The 25,477-nt window shown below is 35.4% G+C and overlaps 1 protein-coding gene and 1 long non-coding RNA gene across 4 annotated transcripts; one reads left to right on the top strand and one right to left on the bottom strand.

The window, feature by feature from the left end:
- Nucleotides 1-732: 732 nt before the first annotated feature.
- LOC140862104 (putative late blight resistance protein homolog R1C-3) lies at nt 733-3,330 on the top strand. Its single transcript, XM_073265108.1, has one exon. It carries the CDS (start codon nt 733-735, stop codon nt 3,328-3,330), a length of 2,598 nt encoding a protein of 865 aa, XP_073121209.1.
- A 1,979-nt stretch (nt 3,331-5,309) lies between these two features.
- Nucleotides 5,310-7,774, bottom strand: LOC140866844 (uncharacterized). 3 transcript variants are annotated; one of them, XR_012144981.1, is made up of 6 exons: nt 7,517-7,774; nt 7,374-7,397; nt 6,762-7,043; nt 6,513-6,673; nt 6,192-6,224; nt 5,310-5,497 (listed from the first exon to the last, which is right to left on the bottom strand). It is a non-coding gene; the product is annotated as an uncharacterized lncRNA (long non-coding RNA). The 3 variants fall into 3 exon arrangements; XR_012144983.1 differs by having other exon boundaries at nt 6,513-6,686; XR_012144982.1 differs by having other exon boundaries at nt 6,762-7,397; nt 7,508-7,774.
- Between the last annotated feature and the right edge of the window lie 17,703 nt (nt 7,775-25,477).

Genomic DNA, 25,477 nt, shown 5'->3' on the forward strand with positions numbered 1-25,477 from the left:
ATTAAATTAAATTTTTTACTCGCATTTGAGTGAGTAATGTAATCAGTTTCCATTTGAGACATTAACAAATTTTCTTGCATCATCCCTATCATTAAAAGGTTTATAGAGAAATAAAAAGTAATAGTCACGCTTTTTAATTGAATTTTATATCGAAACATAAGCACACTAAATTAGATTGTATTATAATAATAGGAAACACATATATATGTTTTAAATTTTCAAATACAATTCGACATTTCAAAGATTAGCCAAAGGGGAATATTAAAAGAAAGCTAACAAATTTACAAACCAATTAATAGTCAGACAAATAAAACCAAATTATCCAAAGTTAAAATTGGTTGTTGCAAGAAGCACGAGTAATTGAGATAATGCCATAATTACATGTTACGAATTGAGCTTTAACTTCAATTCGATTATTTCGAGCATTAAATTTTACTGCATTAAATTTTCGCTCGAACTAGAGCTTCATTGAGTTCAAACTGTGGTAAAAAAATTTGACCATGAAATATCTTTATTTAATATGTAATTATTTAAAATATTAGAACATATTTAATATCGAAATAATACAAGAATTAGTAATCCAACGTATATTCTGGCGTACATGTAGCGTAACCCTTATTGGGCTAACAATGATCACTCAAAGTGGATAGCCAAGTAGAAACAACGCTGATACAAAGAAAGAAATCACAGATTGTTTGAGTTTTTTGGGCACTGAGAAATCAGAAATCAACAATGGCGGCTTATGCATCTCTTCTCTCTCTCGGACATATTATCGATCATTTGTTGCAACACTTGATACCGCGCCAAATGGCTGTTCTTGACAAAGCCCAGATCGATTCTCTCCTTGAAAATATCACTTTCTTGCAAAAGTTTCTTGAAGATTTTTCGCTGATGAGGAGGGACGAGATTCAGGGATTGGAGGAAAAAATTGTAAGCTCAGCGAATGCAGCAAAAGATGTGATTGAAAGTTTTGTGGCGGTTCAAATTCTTCAAAATTCTAAAGCCAAAAGGAGATGGGTCGGGATATTTCGTTGCTTGGACTTTGTCAAACTTCTTGGGAAAAAAGGAACCCTCTCTAATGAATTAAAGAGCTTCATTCCGTTCAGTCAAAATTTGCAGAAAGTAATAGAAGAAATCAGTTCTTTGAAGAAAGATGTGATGAAGATCAAGGAAACTGAAGGGATCAAAATCATGGAGCAGCCAAGAAAAGCTGCCACTGCTGGTTCTTTCATACTAGGTGCTTCCCATAGCAAGAATACTATGGTGGGATTTGATGAGGATTTGATTCAAATAATGGAGACACTCACCGGAGACGAATCAAATCTCCATATTCTTTCCATTGTCGGGATGGGTGGCATTGGTAAGACGACCCTCGCCAAAAATGTTTTCGACAATCCATTAATTGTGCAGCACTTTGATCGTCGTGCTTGGGTTACCATATCTCAACAATACAGTGTCCACGAAATTCTTTTAGGCCTATTAGAATATATTGGAGTTCTTGTAGGGGGAGGTGAAGAAATCACTCAAGATGAATTAGGATTACGTCTGCATAAAAGTTTGTTTGATAGAAGATATTTCATTGTAATGGATGACATGTGGAGTATCGAAGTTTGGGATGCCACAAAGAGGTTTTTTCCGGAGAATAACAATGGCAGTCGAGTCATGGTAACTACGAGACTAACAAATGTGGCCGATGATTTTCGCTCGTGTGCCCCTCATCAACTACGTCTTCTAGACGAGGACCAAAGTTGGGCTTTGTTTTGTGACAAGGTGTTTGGACCAGAAAGTTGCCCTCCTGAGTTAGAGGAAGTAGGAAAGACAATTGTGAGAAATTGTGGAGCACTACCTCTAGCCATCGTTGTTATCAGTGGACTTCTCGCAAAGTGTAATCGAACGGTTGAATATTGGGAGTATGTTGCAAATGATACATATAAAGCATTGAATATGGGAGGTGATGGGCTCTGTTTTGAGATATTATATTTAAGTTACAAGCACTTACCAGTTCATCTAAAACCATGTTTTCTTTATATGGCCACGTTTCCGGAAGACAGTAAGATCAGAATTACAAGGCTCGTTAAATTATGGGTAGCGGAGGGGATTCTTAAACCGATAAGATCAAGAAGTTTGGAGGAAATTGCTGAGGAAAATTTAAAAGATCTGATAGATAGAAATCTCATCATGATTCATTATTACGGGTTTAGCAACAAAATGAAGACTTGCACCATCCATGATCTCTTAAGAGACCTATCAATCAGAGAAGCTCTGAAGGAGAATTTTCTCGGTGTAACTATGAAGGGTAGCAGAATCAGCAGGCTCATTACTCAGCGAAGCTCCGAGGAAGAGAAAATAAAATCATCGTTTGCAAAGCTGCATATATTGCGAGAAGTACTAAAAATGGGTTACGTTTGCTCTGATGAAGAAATTGTGCGATTAGTTAACTTTAGATACATTGATTTCAGGCTTACAATGTTAAAGAATTTGTTGAATACCTTAGAATCTGTATCCCTACTATGGAATCTGCAGACTATCACCATTGCTGGAGGAGCTTGGAGTCTTAAGCAGCCTACAATAAATCTACCGGCTGAAATATGGGAAATGCCACAACTCAGGCATATAAAAAGGGATGAAGGAGTCTTTCATTTGCCTGATCCACCGAGCACCAACATAAAAAATGGCAGGGGAGACATTATTGTTCTGAAAAACCTGCAAACACTGCATAACATAAGGAATTTCAGGTGCACGGATGAGGTGGTTGATAGAATCCCAAACTTAAAAAAACTGGGAATTACTTACAACAGGCGATTCCGCAATTGCTTTGGATGGGATCACTACAAAGTTTGCAATCTCGCCCGTTTATGCAATCTGGAATCACTTTTCTTAGAGGGTAATGAGAAGAATGTGCTGCAAAATGTGTGCTTTCCACCATCGCTCAAGAAGTTGACTTTGCAAAGGGGTGGATTGTGTTGGGAAGATCTGACGGCGGTCGGATCACTGCCTCATCTTGAAGTTCTCACTTTGATGGATGGAGCATTCAAAGGGCGTGAATGGAATCCCGTGGAAGGACAATTCCTTGAATTGAAGTGCTTGAGAATCAATGATACAGATGTTGAGGAGTGGACAGCAGACAGCTCTCACTTCCCACGCCTTGAGAAACTTATTCTTGCATGTCTTTATCATTTGAAGGAAATCCCACAAGGTATTGTAGAAATACCAACACTTCGATCAATTTCAGTTGTGCTATGTAATGAATCACTCAATTCTTCTGCAACGAAGATACAAGAGGACCAACAAAACCTTGGAAATTCTGACCTTCTGGTTGGTGTCGCTTAATATTTTGATATCAAATATGGAATCAATTCATTATTATAATTTTTTTTTATCACTTGGATATTATTTCACTCTTATTAACAACAAGATATTGCTTAACTTTCATTATTAAAATTTTATGATGAACAAATGTAAATATCTATACTATGTATTAAAGTAACCTAATAGTAAAATTTAAATGAAAATTATGTCATCATCTATACATATAATATATATAATATTATAAAAATGTTACGGGTTTTAGAGTAATAACGTATTTATAATTTATCTATAATCACATTATATTGTAAATAACTTTTAAAATTTGTTAAATTATTAAATATTATTTTATTTGTATCTAAAATTTTAAATATTTAATTCAATGTAATATTTTGAAAATAAGATGATAATAATTAATTAACATACAAAATTTATATATATGACCAACAAATGACGCTAGTTGAATATTAAATAACCCAATTGAATAGTTTCAAGTTTCAACACAAGCAATGTGTGACCAAAGAGTATGTCGAAGCCGGTATATGGTTAGTATCCATATGTCAGATCCAACAATTTATTTTTTTTATGCAAGCGAGATGTTTCAAATGGAAGTAGCATAGACACAATTGTGACGAACTATGACGGCTTATGCATCTCTTTTCTCTCTCGGACATATTCTCGACCAAATGACTCATTTTGTAAAAGCACAGATCGATTCCAACAACATTTGTTTCGCCGGTATTTTGATCTCGTATTTCACATATTTTTTGCAAATGATTATGCATCTTATGCACTAACTTCTTAAAGTAACAATTTAATAAATTTTTAAATTAAATATTCTTTTATGTTTATCTAAAATTTTAAATATTCAATTCATCGTAACATTTAAAAAATAACACGATAATTAATTAACAAAAATAATTTACATATATGCATGCAAGACGTACGAATGATACTAGTTGATTATTAAAACCCAATTGAAAAATATTCAACACAAGCAATGAACTTTAAAAAAATATACAAGCCTTGAGCTTTTGTCATATTTTTCACTCTTTTCATCCCATATGTGTGACCCATTTGTGTTCAAATCAATTATGAAAATTATTGGGAAAAAGACAAATTCAACAAATAGTGGACAATCTCTGACTCAATCCGACTCATGAAAAATTATTATTTTTTATACAAAAAATATTATATTTCATTAAAAAAATAGATTTGATCAACCCGTCTCACGAATATTGATCTATGAGCCCATCTTACAAAGACTCAGACTTATTTAAATAATAAAACCATCATGGCATGTCAATGAGCCTCTGACTCATATGTGATTGAGTCTCCTTCAGAGTCAACCCTTTTACGAATAAAATAATCATGTCATATTACGAATTATTCATGATCCTGAACAAGATGGGAAAATTTAGTAAATACCCTTAGAAAAGTATATATTTTTCTAAGTATTAATTTTTTTTTTCCAAAAAAAGTATTGAATGCAATAATTATCACTGATATGTAGAGTAATTGAAACGTGATGCTTGAGTAGTCGTACAATTTAAAAGATTTTATTTGCACTATTATCATTGACTATATTTTTTGGTAAAACTACAAAAGCTCAATCCTACAATTTGTATCACTATGTCACGAGTTTGATTTTCACTGCTTTTCGATAGTACAATTATTGAAATTTAGATTGCTGGGTTGTAACAATTATCACTACTATGTAGAATTAGAACGATCGAAACATGAATTTTTTTATCTTTTGATAACGTTAATGACCAACTTTTGGAGGAGTCCATCCCTTTTAAATAAATATACGCGATGACTGTTTTTTAAAATATTAACGCATTTATCTGAAATTTTGAAAAATCAACAATATCAGGTATGTTTTTGGACAAAAAAGTTATTTTTCAGCAGTATTTTATATTAATTATTCATTTCAAATAAATTTGACAATTGAAAATATTAGGAACGAATATTAAAATTTGCGAAAGAAAATAAATCTCAACGATTAATTAATACAATAGACATAAATTTTATCTTACTGTAATAATTTTAATATATTACAAATATAATCTTAAAAAAAATTGATCGTCTCTCAATAGTGATGATATCGATTTTTTACCTCGGGTTCGGTCTGGTAGAATGGATCCTCCAACTCCTTTATGAAGCAGGTCGGGTCGGGTATCAATGAACTCTGCACAAGCAACAGCTAGGTCAGGGGGGCACCAAAGGTGTTTTCGGCGTGACTCCTCCGATGCCTAAGTCAGCGTCTTGAAGGTAGAAAGTATGATGAATGCGAAAACAAGAGAATATGAGTGCGTGAATGTAAAATGAGAGTGAGTGTTGATGAATGAATACAACCATACACTACAAAAAAACAAGCTATTTTGCCGCGGCCAAAACCGTAGTTAAAACCGTGGTTAAATTAATTTAGCCACGGTTTTAGCCACGGTTTTTGAAACCGTGGTTAAGCTAAATTTAACCACGGTTTTATGTAAAACTGTGGCTAACATAGCCACGGTTTTATGCAAAACCGTGGTTATTTTAGCCACGAATTTTAAAAAACCGTGGCTATGTTAGCCACGGTTTTATACAAAACCGTGGTAATTTTAGCCACGGTTTTTTAAAAAACCGTGGCTAAAATTGCCAAGGTTTTTTAAAAAACCGTGGCACAAATTGTTGATGAACCGCCACGGTTTTAAAGAATAAAAAAATAGAAATGAATAATTGAAGACCATTATTTGAAATATTTTTTAAATTTAAAATTACGCTCCAACAAATTTTGAAAAAATATCAAATACCTTCAATATATCGACTTCAATATAATACCTGCAACTAATAAGAAATCAAAATATAATTTACATTTCAAATGAATTAAAATCAAGAACCTTGAAAGATGAAGCTGAACTCTGGCAGATATCCTGAAACCAAAAGAAAAGAAAAGCAAAATTATCTATAACACTAGAGCGCACCCACCATAGATTCTACTAACTTAACATGACGCAAAATGGCCAACACACAAAAATTGGAGCGCACCCACTACTTACATATCCATGAACAAACTTTCAATTAAAAGAAACCCGATAGTCAATTATAGTATATAATACTACTTAATTCTAACAAACTAGCTAGCTACTAATTAACTAAAGAAAGACCCGTATATATTTTTAATTTCTTTTAACGGAATATATAGAGATAAGACATCATACCAAGTGCTTAGGATGTAGTGGCCGTGCCATTCTTATCTCACTCCAAGTGATGAACTTCCACTTTGATCAAAGTCTAGCCACTTCAAGCTTATGCTCAAGCTTTCCTTTGGTTTCAAGCCTTGTAAAGCATAGCTTGACACGATATTTCTAGATTTAACTTCCTTCAAATCAAAGCTATAATAGAATCAAGCTCAAGCCTCTACCACCTATGCTTGGTTCAAGAAACAACAACAAAAGGAATAAGCTCACCTAGGTCATGGCCGAACACTCTACCCATGGAGTACACTTGAATGAGCTAAGAATAGAGGGAACCAAGTTGTGATGGAGGTGATCCAAGCTAGGCCGTGGGTTTGTCTTCCAAATGCCTCAAGAAAAGTGAGTTGTAGAAGATTGGAAAATGCTAAATGATTAGCGAATGAAATGTCCGATTCTTTTGCTCTGACATGCCTCCAATTATTCCAATGATGAGTTGTTTCCAATGTTATTGAATGGCACATGCAAGACTTTATTGTGTAGGGCATCAATCCATACCTTAATTGTCAAATAATTACCACAATAATTTTTACAAACTCGGTGTAATCCTAATTATTCCAAACATGTGGCAATTATCATTCACATCAATCATAACATATATATCAACTTCCAAACGATTCAAATATTCAATCCTAGGGTCGAAAAATACTAAAATCTTAATTCTGAAAATTCCGATAAATGCTCAAAATTTCCAGAATTTATAAACAATTTCTAAGGCATTCCAAGACCCAAATATCCTATAATTCAACGCAATAATTCAAAAAATCCTAATATAAATAATCTGAAATTCGAAATAAATTCCTGAAAAATATAAAATTCGATCGTTACCTCCAATCGGCTCAAATATAGCACCTACAACCAACATACAATCATTGAAATTCGAATTAACCAAAAATTCCCAAATTCAAAAACCCTAACTTTCGAAATATGGCTCAAAGCTACGAAATAGAGCTTCAAAATACCTAAATCACCTTTTTCCTAGCGTATGCGGCAATCGAAGACAGCGAGGGGCGGCGAACGGCGGCGCGACTGTCGGAAATGGGTCCGAACAGGCTGCGTGGAAACCAAACAAAACAGGTATCACTAGCTAGCTCTCGTCGCAACAATTCTGGAACTACTCTCGGATTTAAATTTCGATCACCGACATAGAAGTTATGGGTAATTGAAGAAACGAAAATGAATGGGAGAAGGAGAGAAGAAGAAAGTCACGTGAAATGGATGGGGAGGAAATAGAAAATGATTTTGTATGTACGTGTGTGTATTTTGTGTATCTTTGTATATTTAGGTTTAAAATTTGATCAGATCAATATTATTTCAATTTTTATGTGTCATAAAAAAAATTAAATATATATTTTAATAACATCTATATATCGATTTTTTTTAATATATATTTTTAAAACATCAATTAATAATTTGGCTTAATTATTTTAATGAGTAAAAATTAATTTGGTATTTAAATTATTAGTTAAATGTCAAATTGATATATGAACTTTTGTTAATGGTTTAATTGGTACATGTCCACTTGATTTTAATCAAATTATGATGAAGAAAATGATATAATGGTCTTCTGATAATACAAATTAATTAAAACAATAATATTATTTTAGTTTCAAAACCAGTTTCATCATTTTTGTCCGTTAAAAAACCAAAAACAACTTTAAATTTTTTATTAGTCATATTCTCTTATAAAATTATTATGTTTAAATACACTTTCAATTTTTGATTTGTTTATTAAAAAACATGTGTCTCGCTATGATCCCTTTGGAAAATCGATAACCGACGGCGAAAATATGGTGATTTAAATCGACGGAAAATGTTTGAAGAAGAAAAAAAAGAAGATGGAAGGGAGATCGAGCGTGTGAGGCGGTGGAAGTGATGGGTTTTGTGGAGAGACAAGATATATAGATATATATTTATATTTTATCATAATATAAATATAATAATATTATTATAATTAAATGTGTGTATTCAAAATATTTATTTGTGGTTAAAATTTGACCTGATTTAAGTCATTTCAACTCCTACGTGCTCTAGAAATCAAATAAATATTTTAATATCGTATATAAACCTATATTAGGGAAAATTATGTAGACCAATTTATTACAAAAGAAACAAAAAATGTCAAAAACATAATAATAAATGGGGGAGGATACGAGAAGTACATGTGAATAAATATTTAATTAATTCTTACGTATAATATATGGAAAATATTCATGTTAATTAGAACAAAATGAAAAACTATGGTTACTTTTAGCCACAGTTTTGTAATTTCCGTCTTATTTTTAGCCACAGTTAAATAAAATCGTGGTTATTCAATCACGGTTTTTAAAAATCGTGGCTAGTTTAACCACGGTTTAAAAAAACCGTGGTTAATTAGGCACGGTTAATAAAAATCATGGCTATTCAACCACGGTTTTGAATAAACTGTGGCTAATTAAACTTTCGATTTTTTATTTGTTTATTAAAAAACAAATATCTCGTTATGGCGGATTTTAATGGGTGTTTTGATGAGTTTTTCTAATAAAATAATTTCAAATTAAATATTAGTAGAACTTAAGTAATATTTTTATCAAAATAATATTCAATAAATTTTTACATAGTTAAAATTAAAATAATGAAAAAATATTTTATAACATTCAATATTTATTTAATATTTTTTTTCAAAATATTATCAAGAAAACTAAATATAAAAAAATCAAAATTTTATCTTAAAAAATATTTATTTATTTTTTATCGTATCAATTTATTTATTTACAATTATTTAGATATTTTTAGGACTTAATATAATATAATTTATCTAATCCTTCTCGTTGAAATATATAATCTATTTAATCTATCTAATATAATAATATTATGTACAAATAAAATTTTTAATCAAATCACTTTTTAATATATAACGGAAAGAAATAACAAATACATGTTTTAAAGTATTATTTAATTATTTGGAATAACAATAATAATAATTTAATGTTTGTAATAATAATTTTGGCAATAATTATATAAAATAATTACTCAATAAAAAATAATATATTCGATCAGTATTTTTTTTGAACGACTTGTTTTTTAACCACGGTTTTAAAAAATCGTTGATAATTTAACCACGATTTTATTAAAACCGTAATTGATTAACCACGATTTTATTAAAACCGTTGTTAAATTTAACCACGGTTTTTTATAAAACCGTGGTTAAATAAAATCACCACGGTTTTTTAAAAACAGTGGTTAAATATATAACCACGGTTTTTATATTTAACCACGATTTTTAAAAAAATCGTAGTTAACTAACCACGGTTTTAAAAAACCGTGGCAAAACTTAGCCACGGTGTTTTAAACTGTGGCTACAACTAACCACGATTTTTTCAAATCGTGGTTAAATTAGCCACGGTTTAAAAAAACCGTGGTTGTTTAACCACGGTTTTCAAAAATCGTGGCTAATTAACCACAGTTTTTTCATACCGTGGCTATTTAACCACGATTTTGATAAAACCGTGGGTAAATTAACTACGGTTTAAAAAAAACCGTGGCTAAATAGCCAATTTTTTTGTAGTGATAACAGTACCTGTATTTATAGGGATTAATAGAGTAAGTTACCTAGTCGGACTATAACATGTCCTGTAGTAGAACTTTTCATTCATTGGACCATCTTGAGTTTATCCCTATCTCATGAATATATGTAAAATGATCAAGCTTATCTTCAAGGCATCCGAGTCCTACTTGAACTAGAAATGTATGCCCAACCCATTGGGCCCCAGCTCGGGTCAGCCCATTAACAGCAGCTCAGGTCATGACAAGACCTAACAAGTAGAAAACTGGGCTGGACTTTAATAATAATAATCTCATAATTGAGCCAACCCTCATAAACCCATAATGAACGAGTTCGGGTTAGAATAATTTCTCAGGGTATCAAATACTATGAGCCTTTAATTTTATTTATTTTAGTTTAAAATTCGTTTCATTTTGCTTGCATTATTTAATTAAAATTACACCATAAAAATATAAAAGTAAACTTGGAAATTCTGACCTTCAGGTTCGTGTCAATTAATATTTTTAAATCAAATATGGATTCAATTCATTAATTATTATTTTTTAAATCACTTAAAAACGCTAATGAGAAACGGGTCCTCTGACTTTACCTGTTTTCTCTTTTAATTCTGCAACTAATCAAATTTGGGTATGTGTCCTTTAATTTTGACCTGTTGGCTATTTTGTTCTTTTCTTATTTATTTATTTTTATTGTCGTAGTCTCTAATTTTAACTGAAAATTATTGATTAAACTGTAAATACGATGAGGCAACGATTTTTAGGATTTTAAATTTGGTGAGGAATAATTTCAGTCAAATGCTATCTAAATTTCCATGAAATAAAACGAAATTATAAAATTTTCCTTTAAAAAGAGAGCAAATTCAGAAAACGGGACGATAAACGTTTTTTCGACTGAAACTTGATACTTTGGTTAAAATAGGACCAAAATAACAAAAATTTAAATGCTACTGTTTTGTAGAGCTTATAAGCTCTTTAAATCTGTTTGGTAAGAATTTAACTAACATATTATAAGCTGTTAAATTATGTTGTTTGACAGCTCTGTTTTTTTAAAAAAATAAAATCAACCCTACCTTTTTAGAAAAGATTTTATAGTACTTTATTTTTCCATATTATCCTTATATATTTTATTAAATACTCACCATGCCTCATACACATCATTTTACATAATTTATCAATTTTTGTTAAAATTAAAATATAAAATAGTTTTATTTTTTAATATATGTTTAAAATTTATTATAAAATTCTAAAACTATTTACATATATATAACTATTTATATTAATTTCATAATATTATACTTTTTTTTTGATAATTTTGACAATAAAAATATTTTATAATACCAAACACATCAACATCTTTAAGTTGTTAAAAAAAGTTCATCCAAACATTTAACATCTTAGTTTTAAAATAAGACCTGACAACTCATAAACTTCTAACTCAGTTTTTAAGCGCTAGGAACTTATAAGTTGTTTTTACAAGTTTAACCAAATACCCTCTAAATAAAATTTTTTCATGTTGTTCTTCACTCTCACGTTTTTCTTGCTTTTTTTATTTTTTTATTTTTTTTTTGATTTCTTCCTTCGTATCGAAGGGTAGAAACTAGAAAGACATTTGCATTCTCTAATTTGCTTCCACGTTTTTCATCTTAATTTAATCATCATCATCATCCTCATTATAATTTCATTAATTACTAGATTTCTTGAATGCAAGTTTTTCTTTTTCCTTTTTTTAAAATCGAAATTGATATAGTGTAAAGTTACATAGAAAGCACTTTTCAGTTTTTCTTTTACAAAATTCCAAAAAATTTCAAACTTTTGTGAAATAAAAGTTGGAAAGTGCTTCCCAAAAACTCTCCCAAACACTATCTAAAAATAAGTGATTGTTAAGAAAAATCTATAATAACCTATTTTTATATGTTGCAAATATTATCCAAATAAACTCTTTCTTTTTGCAATGTTACACCTTGAATTTAGGGCTTCTAATATTGGATGTGGCATATTTCTCGATTCCAAATAGGGATGTAAACGAGCCGATCCGAACAGTATCAGGCTCGGGCTCAGCTCGAGCTCGAACCGAGCTTTTATCATAAAGCTCGGCTCGACTCGCTTACTACATATGTATTCTTAGGCTCGGCTTGGACTCAGCTCATTTATCGTATTAAACGACCTGACTCGAGTTTGACTCGTTAAACGAGCTCGTTTTCAGGCTTGTTTAGCAGGATTGTATCCTGGCTCGTTAAGTGGGCTCATGCTCGTTTTCGAGCTCGTGAAGCCTAAATACAAAATATACATTTCTATAAATTAATTATAAACTAAAATTAAATTTTTCTTAAATAAAAAAAATGACAAACATAATTAAAAAAAAAGTCTCCAAAATATTATATCAAGCTTCCAAATACCATATAAAATAACATCAACATAAAATATATTATCCAAAATCTGAGTAGTCGCAACACAACTAAAATAAAATGTAAAATTAATTATCAAATATATGTCAAATACCAACAGTCCAATACTACGATACACAATAACAATATAACATCATGACAATCATTTGACTCTCGAACTCAATCAATCTTTATACTCCAACCTCTTGATAAGTACATAGACTAGAGCCCGAGCCCGAGCTGGCGAGACACTAAACGAGCCACTAAACAAGCTGATCCCAAGCCCGAGCTAACGAGCCACTCGAGCTTATTAACGAACATGTTTGCGAGCTAACGAGCCAAATATCCTTAAGCTCAAGCTCGGTTCGTGAAAATTTTTGAGCTCAAAATTAAGCTCGGGCTCGGCTCGATAAGCTTACCGAACATGCCCGAACGAGCTTTTTCACGAGCCGAACTCCGAATAGCTCGTGAACAGTTTGATTCATTTACATCCCTAATTCCAAAGCCTTCAGATGTCAATTTATTTTTATTTCAAGGTGTTTGATTTCCTGTTTACAACAGATTTGGCGGTTCTAAATTGTTGGACCTTTTTGAGTCATCAATTTTTATTTGCTTCCTTGGCTTAATCTTGGAATGTTGCATTGCTGTGTTTGTCTTGTTCCATTTTGTTGTGATAACACTTTCATTTTTTCCAATTATGATTTCACTCATTTATATGTGTCAATATACCTCCAACATTTTCTTTATTATGTTTAAATTTAATCATTTTTACAACCACTATTGCAGCTGTACATAGTGGAACGACCGCGATGATGAATGTATGGGGTAAGTGATAGTCCAACTGTTATTAGACCAATAGCTATTAACATAAGTGCCGAGACCATGACCCAACAACTCAAAGATTGGGCTTTGAAAGGTCTTATAACAGGAGAAGATATGGCCCAACGACAACAGGATAAAGAGCCCACAAAGATTATCGAGAGAAAAGGGAAAGAAACAAGGGAAGACACCGCACCAAAAGGATCGAGAAGGAAGAACAAACCCGTGTGGATGAAGGATTACGTCATGTGAGGGGAATAAACATTTTGTGCACCCTTTTTACTGTCAATTTTTTGTTAAGAATTCTGTTTTGCTTTATGACGTCATGTGGTAGTATAAAAAAGAAAGGAGAAGAATTTGTAAGGATCATCAGAAATTTTATCAATACAAATATTTTCAGGGAGTTTGGCACAGACTCGAAGTGTGCGTGAGTGTGTTCATATCATTTTGGTGCTCTCGTTGAGAGGATTTCTTTTCCAGGATCTCAGAAAACTTGAGGAATGAAGACATAGCAGAAAGCATACGGCAACTGGAGACGAATTTCAAGCTCCACTCGGAGACCCAATTGGCAAGTTATACCAAATTGCTGGAGGTGACTGCAATGGACCTACGTTTTGGCCAAATGGATCAGAAAATCCAGGAGGTCTCGACAGTCAGGGAAGTGCCGGTGAAATTACTCAATTCAGAAGGTGGGAGCAGCTCGAAGATTGGGGGAACGACTGGTGACCTGAATATGCATATCAAAGGATGTAAGTTCGAATTACCGAAGTTTAAAGGAGAGGATGTGCACACCTGGATCTACAAGGTGGAGAAGTATTTTACTCTATATGCGGTTCCACCCGAAGTTCGGCTACAGATGGTGGCCTTCCACATGGAGGGGGAATCGACGTCTTGGTATCAATGAATGGACAAGAACGGGGCCTTGAGAAATTGGGAGCGTTTCTTGGATGAGCTAAAAGCAAGGTTCGGATATTCTGTTTATGAAGATCTATTGGGAAAGATAGCTAAATTAATGCAAATTGATCGGGTTGCAGTGTATCGAGCAGAGTTTGAAGGGTTGATGAATAGAATCACGGGAGTTACTGAGTCAATGTTCCTCAATTTTTTTTTATATGGGGGTTAAAACCAGAAATTCGTCGGGAACTCTTAATCACCCCTCCTAAAAGTCTCATGGAATCTATGATCAAGGCACAACTATTTGAAGAACGGAACGATGATTTAGGTGGGATCATACACCGCGGGGTGTTCCCATCCATGGCTGCCGCGACACTTCTTGTGACATCCATGTCCCCCATGGCTGTTGTTGGAACACGGTCGTTCTCCGGATCGATAAAGAAAGTGATATCCGGTGCAGCGGAAGTTTTAAAATTTTTTTTTTATATGGAACGATTCCATATGGGTATCAAATTCCTACGATTAAAATTGATAACATAAAATTTAAACAACGTAAATTTTACCTTAAAATCTCGAAGCGAGATTATGGACACCAACAGATTAAACTGTTCTTGTTGTATATCCCAGGAACTGATGAACGAACATTTCTTCAATCAGGTCCACGAACAGAAGTTTAATCCCTCTGATAGACTGCACTAGAAAGTCTATCAGAAGTTTCTACGAAGAAAAATAACAAATTTGATCTGCTAATTCAGACTGCAAATTCAAAATTTGCAGACTGAAATTCTCGAACACAGTAGGGGAGGGGGGCGGCCGAAAACCCTAAGAGAGGAGGCTCTAGGTTTTCAAAAATTATGCCTGTGTTGTGTGTAATTTCTGTACTGCAATAACTTATTTATAATGTGGGCTGCTAACAGCTTAGGGCCCATTAGTCATAAGTTCAAGCCTGACAAGCAAAGCCCGCATGTTCAGAAATTAATATAAAATTCATCGTGACTCAGATTGATAAACCAATTTCACCAATGTGTACAGAAACCATTTCTGCATCTTTTAAAGTCAAGATAAATTTTCTGAATCCGAATTCAGTGATTTCCAAAAATGTCCATCACTATGTCATTTTAGGAAATCTTACTCCCTCTACTCTTAAATAAGAAGTCCCACTTTTTTATTCACTAAATTTAACTCTTTAAATTTAATTATCTCAACGGGAATTAAAAATCCATTACTTGTGTGACCCTCAATGGTTCAGGGATACAGCTAGCCGTGGGCTCACAACTCCTTGTGACTCGGAACAACAATTTCCGACTTACCCAACGAATCATGGTAAGAGCGCCTAGCAACATCGCCCCATGATTTCCTAGGTATCACTGATAGTGCCTGCAAGAACCAATAGATTTTGGTTAGCGTACAGTACGGTCCCTTCATCCATATATCCCGATCGAATCAACAACCATTGGTAAATCGAGAGTCGTTCGAGATTCGATAACTATGCAATGCATCTTGAAGATCAAATAATGACATCGCATGTGCTACTAGGAAACCAAGTAACCTAAAACACATCATGTACTCTGGCCAGAGATTCGTCACACTAATATCTCCTCAGATTGCATAGGATATCCACACTCGCAAGTGTGCGGTGAATCCTTGACAACAAAGCATCGACTCCTATATGTGTCATAACTGTACCCAATCCCGACACCTGATGACCCCAATAGAGTCAGTAAACGAGTCAAAGCACAGTACTAGCATATAGAGTCTCAATGATGTTTCAAGTAATAAGGACTAATGGTGTACAACCAAAACCGCGGACTATATCCACTCGATAAGTGATAACCACTTGGAAAGTCTGAATAGGGTAGTTCGATCATTCATCATATGAATATCCATTTGCATGCTTCAAACATCTCTATGTTCCATACCAATGAAACGTGGTACTCGGCATCACAATTGCTAGTCTCAATCTCGAGCGATCCTTATCCTTATTTGTGGACGGCTCAATTGACTAGGAACTGTTTAGAATATACAGTGACTATAAGATGTGTTTCATGATAGCCATCCCCATGTGCTACTACATCTTACTTTAGTATATTCAAGGTCTTTATCAAAATAGCAATAGTATATCATTATATAATAATAAGATAAAGTGAACGCCATTTAAAGAACGTATATTATATTAAACAAAGATTGTTTACAAAAAGAGACTCTCAAAGCCCTTAGCCACAAGTTGGCTAGCGGGGCATCAACTCTTTCAATCTCCCACTTGCCCTAAAGCCAATTAGTCATACTACGCAGTCCCATTGCTTCGCGATGTTTGTCAAATAATGGTCCTGGAAAGGGCTTAGTAAGTGGATCAGCGATATTGTCTGCAGAGGCCACTCTCTCGACAGTGATGTCTCCTCTTTCCACGATCTCCCGGATGATGTGGTATTTCCTCAGTACGTGTTTGGATCTTTGATGAGACCTTGGTTCCTTTGCTTGAGAAACGGCACCCGTGTTGTCACAGTACACCGGAACTGGACCAACAGATTCAGGAATAACGCCCAACTCTTGGACGAAATTCCTCATCCAAACGGCCTCTTTAGCAGCAGCTGATGCCGCAATGTATTCTGCCTCAGTGGTGGAATCCGCTGTGGTGTCCTGCTTGGAACTCTTCCAAGAGACAGCACCGCCATTGAGAATGAACACAAATCCAGAGGTTGACTTCGAGTCATCCACGTCACTTTGGAAGCTAGAGTCGGTATAGCCTTTCAATTTCAGATTTCTTCCTCCATAAACCATGAATACATTCTTAGTTCTTCTCAAGTACTTAAGAATATCCTTCACGGCTTTCCAATGCATTTGAGCGGGATTGGCTTGATATCTGCTCGTGACACTCAGAGCAAATGCCACATCCGGTCAGGTAGATATCATCCCATACATGATACTCCCTATGGCTGACGCATATGGTATGTGTGTAATTTTCTCTATCTCTTCGTCAGTCTTGGGACACATAGACTTGGATAGAGAGACTCCATGACACATAGGTAGATGTCATCTCACTCATCCATTGAAAACCTTTTCAATATAGTGTCGATGTAGGTAGCTTGAGTAAGTTCTATCATTCTCTTAGATCTATCTCTATAGATCTGTATCCCTAGAATATAGGACGCCTCACCCAAATCCTTCATCGAGAATCTACCTGAAAACCATATCTTTGTTGACTGCAACATCCCTACATCATTCCCAATGAGTAAGATGTCATCAACATAAAGTACTAAGAATGTCACAGCATCCTTAACTACTTTCTTGTACACGCACGGTTCCTCCGGGTTCTTGATGAAATCAAAGTCCTTTATTGTTTCATCAAATTTCTGGTTCCAACTTCTTGATGCCTGTTTGAGACCATAGATCGATCTCTGAAGCTTACATACCTTATGCTCGCTTTCCATGGATGTGAATCCCTCGGGCTGCATCATATAGATCTCTTCCTTAATGTTTCCATTCAGGAATGTAGTCTTCACATCCATTTGCCATATCTCATAGTCATACCATGCAGCAATGGCAATAAGGATTCTTATGGACTTGAACATTGCGACTGGTGAAAAAGTTTCATCATAGTCAACACCTTGTCTTTGAGTGTAACTTTTTGCAACCAATCGTGCCTTATAGGTCAGTACCTTACCATCAGGCCCAAGCTTTCTCTTGTAGATCCATTTACACCCTATTGGAACTATTCCATCGGGAGGATCTACTAAAGACCAAACTTGGTTTGCATGCATCGAGTCTATTTCCGACTGCATAGCTTCAAGCCATAAGTTCGAATCAGCATCAGAAATTGCTTCCTTGAAGTTTCTCGGATCACATCCAATGTCGGGTTCACTTTGATCCCCTTCAAGAAGAAGACCATATCTAATAGGAGGCCTAGAAGTCCTCTCGAATCTTCTAGTAATAGGCGTGTCTTGTGATGATTCTTGAGGTATAGGATTGTTATTTTGTATCTCGGGTTCTTCTCGAATTTCTTCGAGTTCCATCATCTTGCCTTTCTTATCTAATAAGAACTCCTTCTCCAAGAAGGTGGCATTCCTTGAAACAAACACTTTTGTTTCAGTAGGATGATAGAAATAATATCCGATTGAATTCTTCGGATACCCTACAAAATAACATAAGGTGGATCGACTATCCAACTTATCTCCCACTGTCTGCTTCACGTAAGCAGGACATCCCAAAATCTTTAAGTACGAATACTTAGGAGCTTTGCCATTCCATAACTCGTATGGTGTTTTGTCCACTGCTTTAGTGTGGACGCTGTTCAACAACAATACCGCCGTTTCAAGAGCATAGCCCCAAAACGAAGGTGGGAGCTCAGTGAAGCTCATCATAGATCGAACCATGTCCAACAAGGTTCGATTGCGACGCTCCGAAACACCATTCAGCTGAGGTGTCATAGGAGGAGTCTACTGAGAGAGAATCCCATTCTCTTTTAGATAATCCAAGAACTCGATACTTAAGTATTCTCCACCTCGATCTGATCGAAGTGCTTTAATACTCTTACCTAGTTTGTTTTCTACTTCAGCCTTGAATTCTTTGAACTTTTCAAATGATTCAGACTTATATTTCATCAAATATAAGTACCCATACCTAGAATAATCATCAGTAAAGGTAATGAAGTAGGTGTGACCAAATTTTGTACCAATACTAAATGGTCCGCAAACATCTGTATGGATCAAATCCAATAGATTTTGACTACGCTCTTGCTTCCCTTTGAAAGGAGATTTAGTCATTTTTCCTTTGAGGCAGGACTCACAAGGTAGAGAGTTAATATCAGACATATCAAACATGCCCTCTCCCACTAGCTTGTTCATCCTCCTTGAAGAAATATGACCTAGCCTAGCATGCCAAAAGTTTGCCGGGTTTTGATTATCAATTTTCCTTTTATTTGTTGTTACCGGTTTATCAACATAATTAATTGGAACGTCTTTTAATTTTAAGTTATACTGATCGTTTTCAAGTTGTCCACATCCAATTAAACATTCATTCTTGTAAATATTGCAAATTCCATTCAAAAAATTGCAAGAAAAACCATCTCTATCAAGCATAGAAATAGAAATAATGTTTTTAACCAAATCTGGCACATATAAAACATCTCTCAAAAATAACTTAAAATCATTCTGCAAAATTAAACAAATGTCTCCCACAGCTTTGGCTTCAACTCGAGAACCATTTCCGAGCCTCAGCTGGGTCTCACCCATCCTAAACTTGCGACTTCTTGTCATCACCTGCAAATCATTGCAAATATGAGATCCACATCCGGTATCCAATACCCAAGAAGTAGTATTAAGTGAAACATTTATTTCAATATAAAACATACCCTTCGCAGTTCACAACTGCTCGAGATATTCCTTGCAGTTACGTTTCTAATGACCGGGTTTCTTGCAGTGATGGCAAACATCCTTGGATTTTTCCACGTTTGAAGCCTTTGTCTTGTTTTTCTTCTCGGGTCCGGTTCTCTTGGATGGGGCAGAATGTTTCTTACCCTTTGTACTTGGCCCCTTCTTAGCAGAAGAAGAGGAACCCACCAAGAGAACCGGTTTATCCTTCTTTAAAGTGGCTTCATAAGTTACAAGCATATTGACCATCTCTTCAAGGGAGGCCTCTATCTTGTTTATATTGAAATTCACCACAAAACCGTCAAACGATGAAGGAAGAGAGAGAAGTAATAAGTCCACATTGAGTTCATGCTCCAATACCAATTCAAGCTTTACCAACTTCTGAATGAGCCAAATCACGCGTACCCCATGATCACGGACCGAAGTCCCTTCACGCATGCGACACATCATTAACTCTTTTACAGTAGCGAACCTTTCAGCTCTCGATTGAGCCCCAAAAAGTTCCTTGAGTTGTACGTGAATGTCAGCAGCATTCACGGTATCCTCAAATTGCCTCTGGAGTTCATCAGACATCGAAGCTTGCATATAGCATTTGGCCTTGATATCATGGTCCCATCATTTATCAAGTTTGGCCAATTCTTCCGGACATATATCAGCTGGTGCTTCCTTCGGAGGAGATTTTTCTAACACGTAGAACATCTTCTCCGAGGTCAAGACAATCTTCAACTTACGGAACCATTCCGTATAGTTTGCGCCAGTCAGTTTGTTTTGCTCGAGAATAGAGAATAGTGGATTGCGCGAATTCATCTTAATGAAATACTGAAAAGAAACAGACAATAATCAGTGATTGTTTAATTAATTTACTAAGACATAAAATAAGGCGAAATTTATTTTATGAATCTCACTCCCACTATTTTAACGATTTCACTACCCTCTAGTGAAAACGAGAAACATTTTCTTTAGTGGGAACATGGAGTCCAATTGACAAACTATAGTCCCGAATAATATCAGCCAACCATAATTTTCAAATGGTAGAGCCCAATTGCTTCCAAAGCAACCTCCATGTTTTTACCTCATGTCCAATAAGGGCCCAATAATATGACGCCGTTTATTGTGACACGTCAAGATGACCTATCAATATTAAGTTGTGATGGACGATCGCCATGTGGATCCCCAATAATATGAGCCAATCCCATGGGAGTTCCATCCAACTTAAAACATGTGTCGATCCAATGTACAGCTTTCCGACGAACGGGCCCCCCAATAATATGAGCCAGACCGTATCCGCGGGTAGCATCTCATACATTGATCGTTGATGGAAGGTAGGAACATTTAAACAATATTTAAATGCCCTTTTGTTTATCTTGATATCAATTTTAAATCATATTTAAAATGAGAGATTTTAATTTTGAAAATTTGTCTCATCATTTAAAATTTGTATGCTTGCGGGATTCATACAATTTAGTCTAAACATGCATACAACAATAATATCATATATTATTTTAGGATGATCGATTCCATTACTAATCGACCCGTGGTTGCCAATCACGAGTCTAAGTCCAATCCTAGGTAATATGCAAGTATGCAATGCAATCATATTACATTGAGCTTCCAATTTACATTTTTTCGGTCTTTATTGTCTGCTGGGCCCACCTTTGTCTTTAAATCTTCATCTCCCACTAAGTCTAAAATTTACAATAAATTTCGATGACAAGCAGGGGATACATATTTAAGGGGTGGGAACGGGCCATAAACCAGACCCACTTTTATTACATATGACAATTCATATTGGGCCATAAATCAGGCCCATTAATAAATCCAACAACAATAATTAAAACCAAATGTAAACAACCTAACATACATCTATAATATTGGTCATGGCAATCGATCATCCTTATCCAATAATATTTAATTTAAAAATTAATTTATTGGATATCATGCAATGGCAATAAATATAAATAGATAAAATCATATTTCATACATAAAATCTTATTTTATATATAAAATCATATTTTATCTAGTTTATCCATAAAATCATATTTTACATATAAAATCCAATTTTATACATAAAATCATATTTTATTATCAATTGTACCAAAATTATTAATTTTATAAAATCTAATTTAATGGATAAAATTTATAAATTTTCCAAAAATTCAAATTTATCCAAAAATCAATTTTTAAAATTTCGGACTCAAACAATTTGATCCGATGCCTCGTGGACCAATCAAAACAATTTTCAATCGAACCATAAACTGAAATTTTAAAAATTTCAAAAAAATCAAAAAATTAATTTTAAAATTTTCGGACTGCCCGGGACAATCCCGGGCAGCCCGGCCTCCACGTGGGACAGGGCTGCCCACATGGAGGTGGGCAGCCAATCGCTGCCCTGGGCAGCGATCAAATCGCTGCCCCGGGCAGCAGCGACACTCGCTGCCCAATTGCCTTGGAATTTAATTTAAAATTTTCGTTTTATTTTTCTGAAAAAAACGAGGCCGGTACAATCGAATAAATTTTAATCGTAAAATTCGAGAACAACCTGGCTTTGATACCACTGTTGGAACACGGTCGTTCTCCGGATCGATAAAGAAAGTGATACCCGGTGCAGTGGAAGTTTTAAAATTTTTTTTTATATGGAACGATTCCATATGGGTATCAAATTCCTATGATTAAAATTGATAACATAAAATTTAAACAATGTAAATTTTACCTTAAAATCTCAAAGCGAGATTATGGACACCAACAGATTAAACTGCTCTTGTTGTATATCCCAGGAACTGATGAACGAACGTTTCTTCAATCAGGTACACGAACAGAAGTTTAATCCCTCTGATAGACTGCACTAAAAAGTCTATCAGAAGTTTCTACGAAGAGAAATAACAGATTTGATCTGCTAATTCAGACTGCAAATTCGAAATTTGCAGACTGAAATTCTCGAACACAGTAGGGGAGGGGGGCGGCCGAAAACCCTAAGAGAGGAGGCTCTAGGTTTTCGAAAATTATGCCTGTGTTGTGTGTAATTTCTGTACTGCAATAACTTATTTATAATGTGGGCTGCTAACAGCTTAGGGCCCATTAGTCATAAGTTCAAGCCTGACAAGAAAAGCCCGCATGTTCAGAAATTAATATAAAATTCATCGTGACTCAGATTGATAAACCAATTTCACCAATGTGTACAGAAACCATTTCTGCATCTTTTAAAGTCAAGATAAATTTTCTGAATCCGAATTTAGTGATTTCCAAAAATGTCCATTACTATGTCATTTTAGGAAATCTTACTCCCTCTACTCTTAAATAAGAAGTCCCACTTCTTTATTCACTAAATTTAACTCTTTAAATTTAATTATCTCAACGGGGATTAAAAATCCATTACTTGTGTGACCCTCAATGGTTCAGGGATACAGCTAGCCGTGGGCTCACAACTCCTTGTGACTCGGAACAACAATTTCCGACTTACCCAACGAATCATGGTAAGAGCGCCTAGCAACATCGCCCCATGATTCCCTAGGTATCACTGATAGTGCCTGCAAGAACCAATAGATTTTGGTTAGCGTACAGTACGGTCCCTTCATCAATATATCCCGATCGAATCAACAACCATTGGTAAATCGAGAGTCGTTCGAGATTCGATAACTATGCAATGCATCTTGAAGATCAAATAGTGACATCGCATGTGCTACTAGGAAACCAAGTAACCTAAAACACATCATGTACTCTGGCCAGAGATTCGTCACACTAATATCTCCTCAGATTGCATAGGATATCCACACTCGCAAGTGTGCGGTGAATCCTTGACAACAAAGCATCGACTCCTATATGTGTCGTAACTGTACCCAATCCCGACACCTGATGACCCCAATAGAGTCGGTAAACGAGTCAAAGCACAGTACTAGCATATAGAGTCTCAATGATGTTTCAAGTAATAAGGACTAATGGTGTACAACCAAAACCGCGGACTATATCTACTCGGCATCGCAATTGCTAGTCTCAATCTCGAGCGATCCTTATACTTATTTGTGGACGGCTCAATTGACTAGGAACTGTTTAGAATATACAGTGACTATAAGATGTGTTTCATGATAGCCATCCCCATGTGGTACCACATCTTACTTTAGTATATTCAAGTTCTTTATCAAAATAGCAATAGTATATCATTATATAATAATAAGATAAAATGAACGCCATTTAAAGAACGTATATTATATTAAACAAAGATTGTTTACAAAAAGAGACTCTCAAAGCCCTTAGCCACAAGTTGGCTAGCGGGGCATCCACTCTTTCAGCTGTGCCAGCCAAAACTCTGGCAACTGTACCTCCCGGGAGAGCCCCAGTTCACCCCCCAAAGCCATCGATACGGAGATTAACGATCAACGAAATGAAGGAGAGGCGTTAGAAAGGAATGTGTTTCAATTGTGATGAAAAGTACCATTTCAATCATCTGTGCAAAAATAGGGTGATGATCCTTTTGGGCGATGAGGAGGACGAATGTTATGAGCCAGAGGGGAAGCTCGGGTGTCATCATGATGAGCTCGAGGTTAGTTTTCACACTCTTACTAGTGCTACTAACCCTCGGATCTTTCGAATTACAGCAACATTTCAGAAGGCTCATATTGAGGTATTAATAGATACAGGGAGTCACAACAATTTCATACAAGAGTGATTGGCGGAGAGGCTAGGGATTACTTGCACAACATCTAGACGTTTTCGGGTGTACATGGGAAATGGTCAGTATCTCTGGTGTGATCGAATGTGTCCTCAAGTGCCAATCATCCTGCAGGGTCATGAATTCGCCATTGATATGTATGTTCTGCCTATTTGGGGGTTAGATATAGTGTTGGGCATGCAGTGGTTAAGAACTTTGGGACCATGCTTGCATGAACATGAAGCTCTCACCATGGAATTTTCTTGGGAAGGGCAGCAAGTTTGCTTGGTAGGTGATAAGCCAAGGAAGCCCATGTCCTTGCCTTATAACCGGTTGTGCGCTATGGTCAACAAAGGTGTTGTAAGTATAGTTTATGCGCTCATCGAGACTCGGACGGGGGGGGGGGGGGGCTTGTGAGAAATGAGTTCCTGGGGCTCGAGTTGAGTGCTGTAGTCGAGGGTGATTGTGAGTTGGGGAAGCATCTCCTTGAAGAATACAAGGAAGTGTTTATGGAGCCACAGACGCTGCCTCCTGTTCGGCCCATAGATAAAAAAATTCATATTATTTCTGGGTCATCACCAGTTAACATACGACCTTATCGATACCCCTAATGTCAGAAAGATGCCATGGAGAAAATTGTGCAGGAATTACTTGATTACGGTTATATCCAACCAAGCAACAATCCATATCCATCGCCGATGTTGTTAGTAAAAAAGAAGGATGGGTCTTGGAGTTTTTGTGTGGATTATCGTGCACTCAATGCCATCACCATTAAGGATCGTTTCCCCATCCCAACTATTGACGAGCTGCTCGATGAGCTGGGAGGTGCTCGAATTTTTTCTAAGCTGGATCTCAGGGATGGGTACCATCAAATTCAAATGGATCGTCGTGATGTGCATAAGACGGCATTTCGAACGCATGACGGGCATTATGAATTCATGGTCATGACCTTTGGCCTTTCAAATGCGCCATCAACCTTTCAGTCTGCAATGAACCAGGTTTTTCGGCCTTATTTGAGAAATTTTGTAATAGGTTTTTTTGATGATATCCTTGTTTATAGTCCAACACAAGAAGAGCATGTGGGTCACTTGCGCATAGTGCTTGGGTGCTTACGGCAACAACAGATCTTTGCTAAACTTAGCAAATGTCAATTCTTCCAAACCAGTGTGGATTATCTGGGACATGTGGTCACTGATCAGGTGGTAAAGGCAGACCCAAAGAAGATAGAGGCCATGGTCCAATGGCCACAACCCAAGAACCTCAAGCAACTCCGAGGATTCCTTG

Source organism: Henckelia pumila, chromosome 4, assembly GCF_033568475.1.
Source record: "Henckelia pumila isolate YLH828 chromosome 4, ASM3356847v2, whole genome shotgun sequence".
In the NCBI taxonomy this organism is placed as follows: Eukaryota; Viridiplantae; Streptophyta; class Magnoliopsida; order Lamiales; family Gesneriaceae; genus Henckelia; species Henckelia pumila.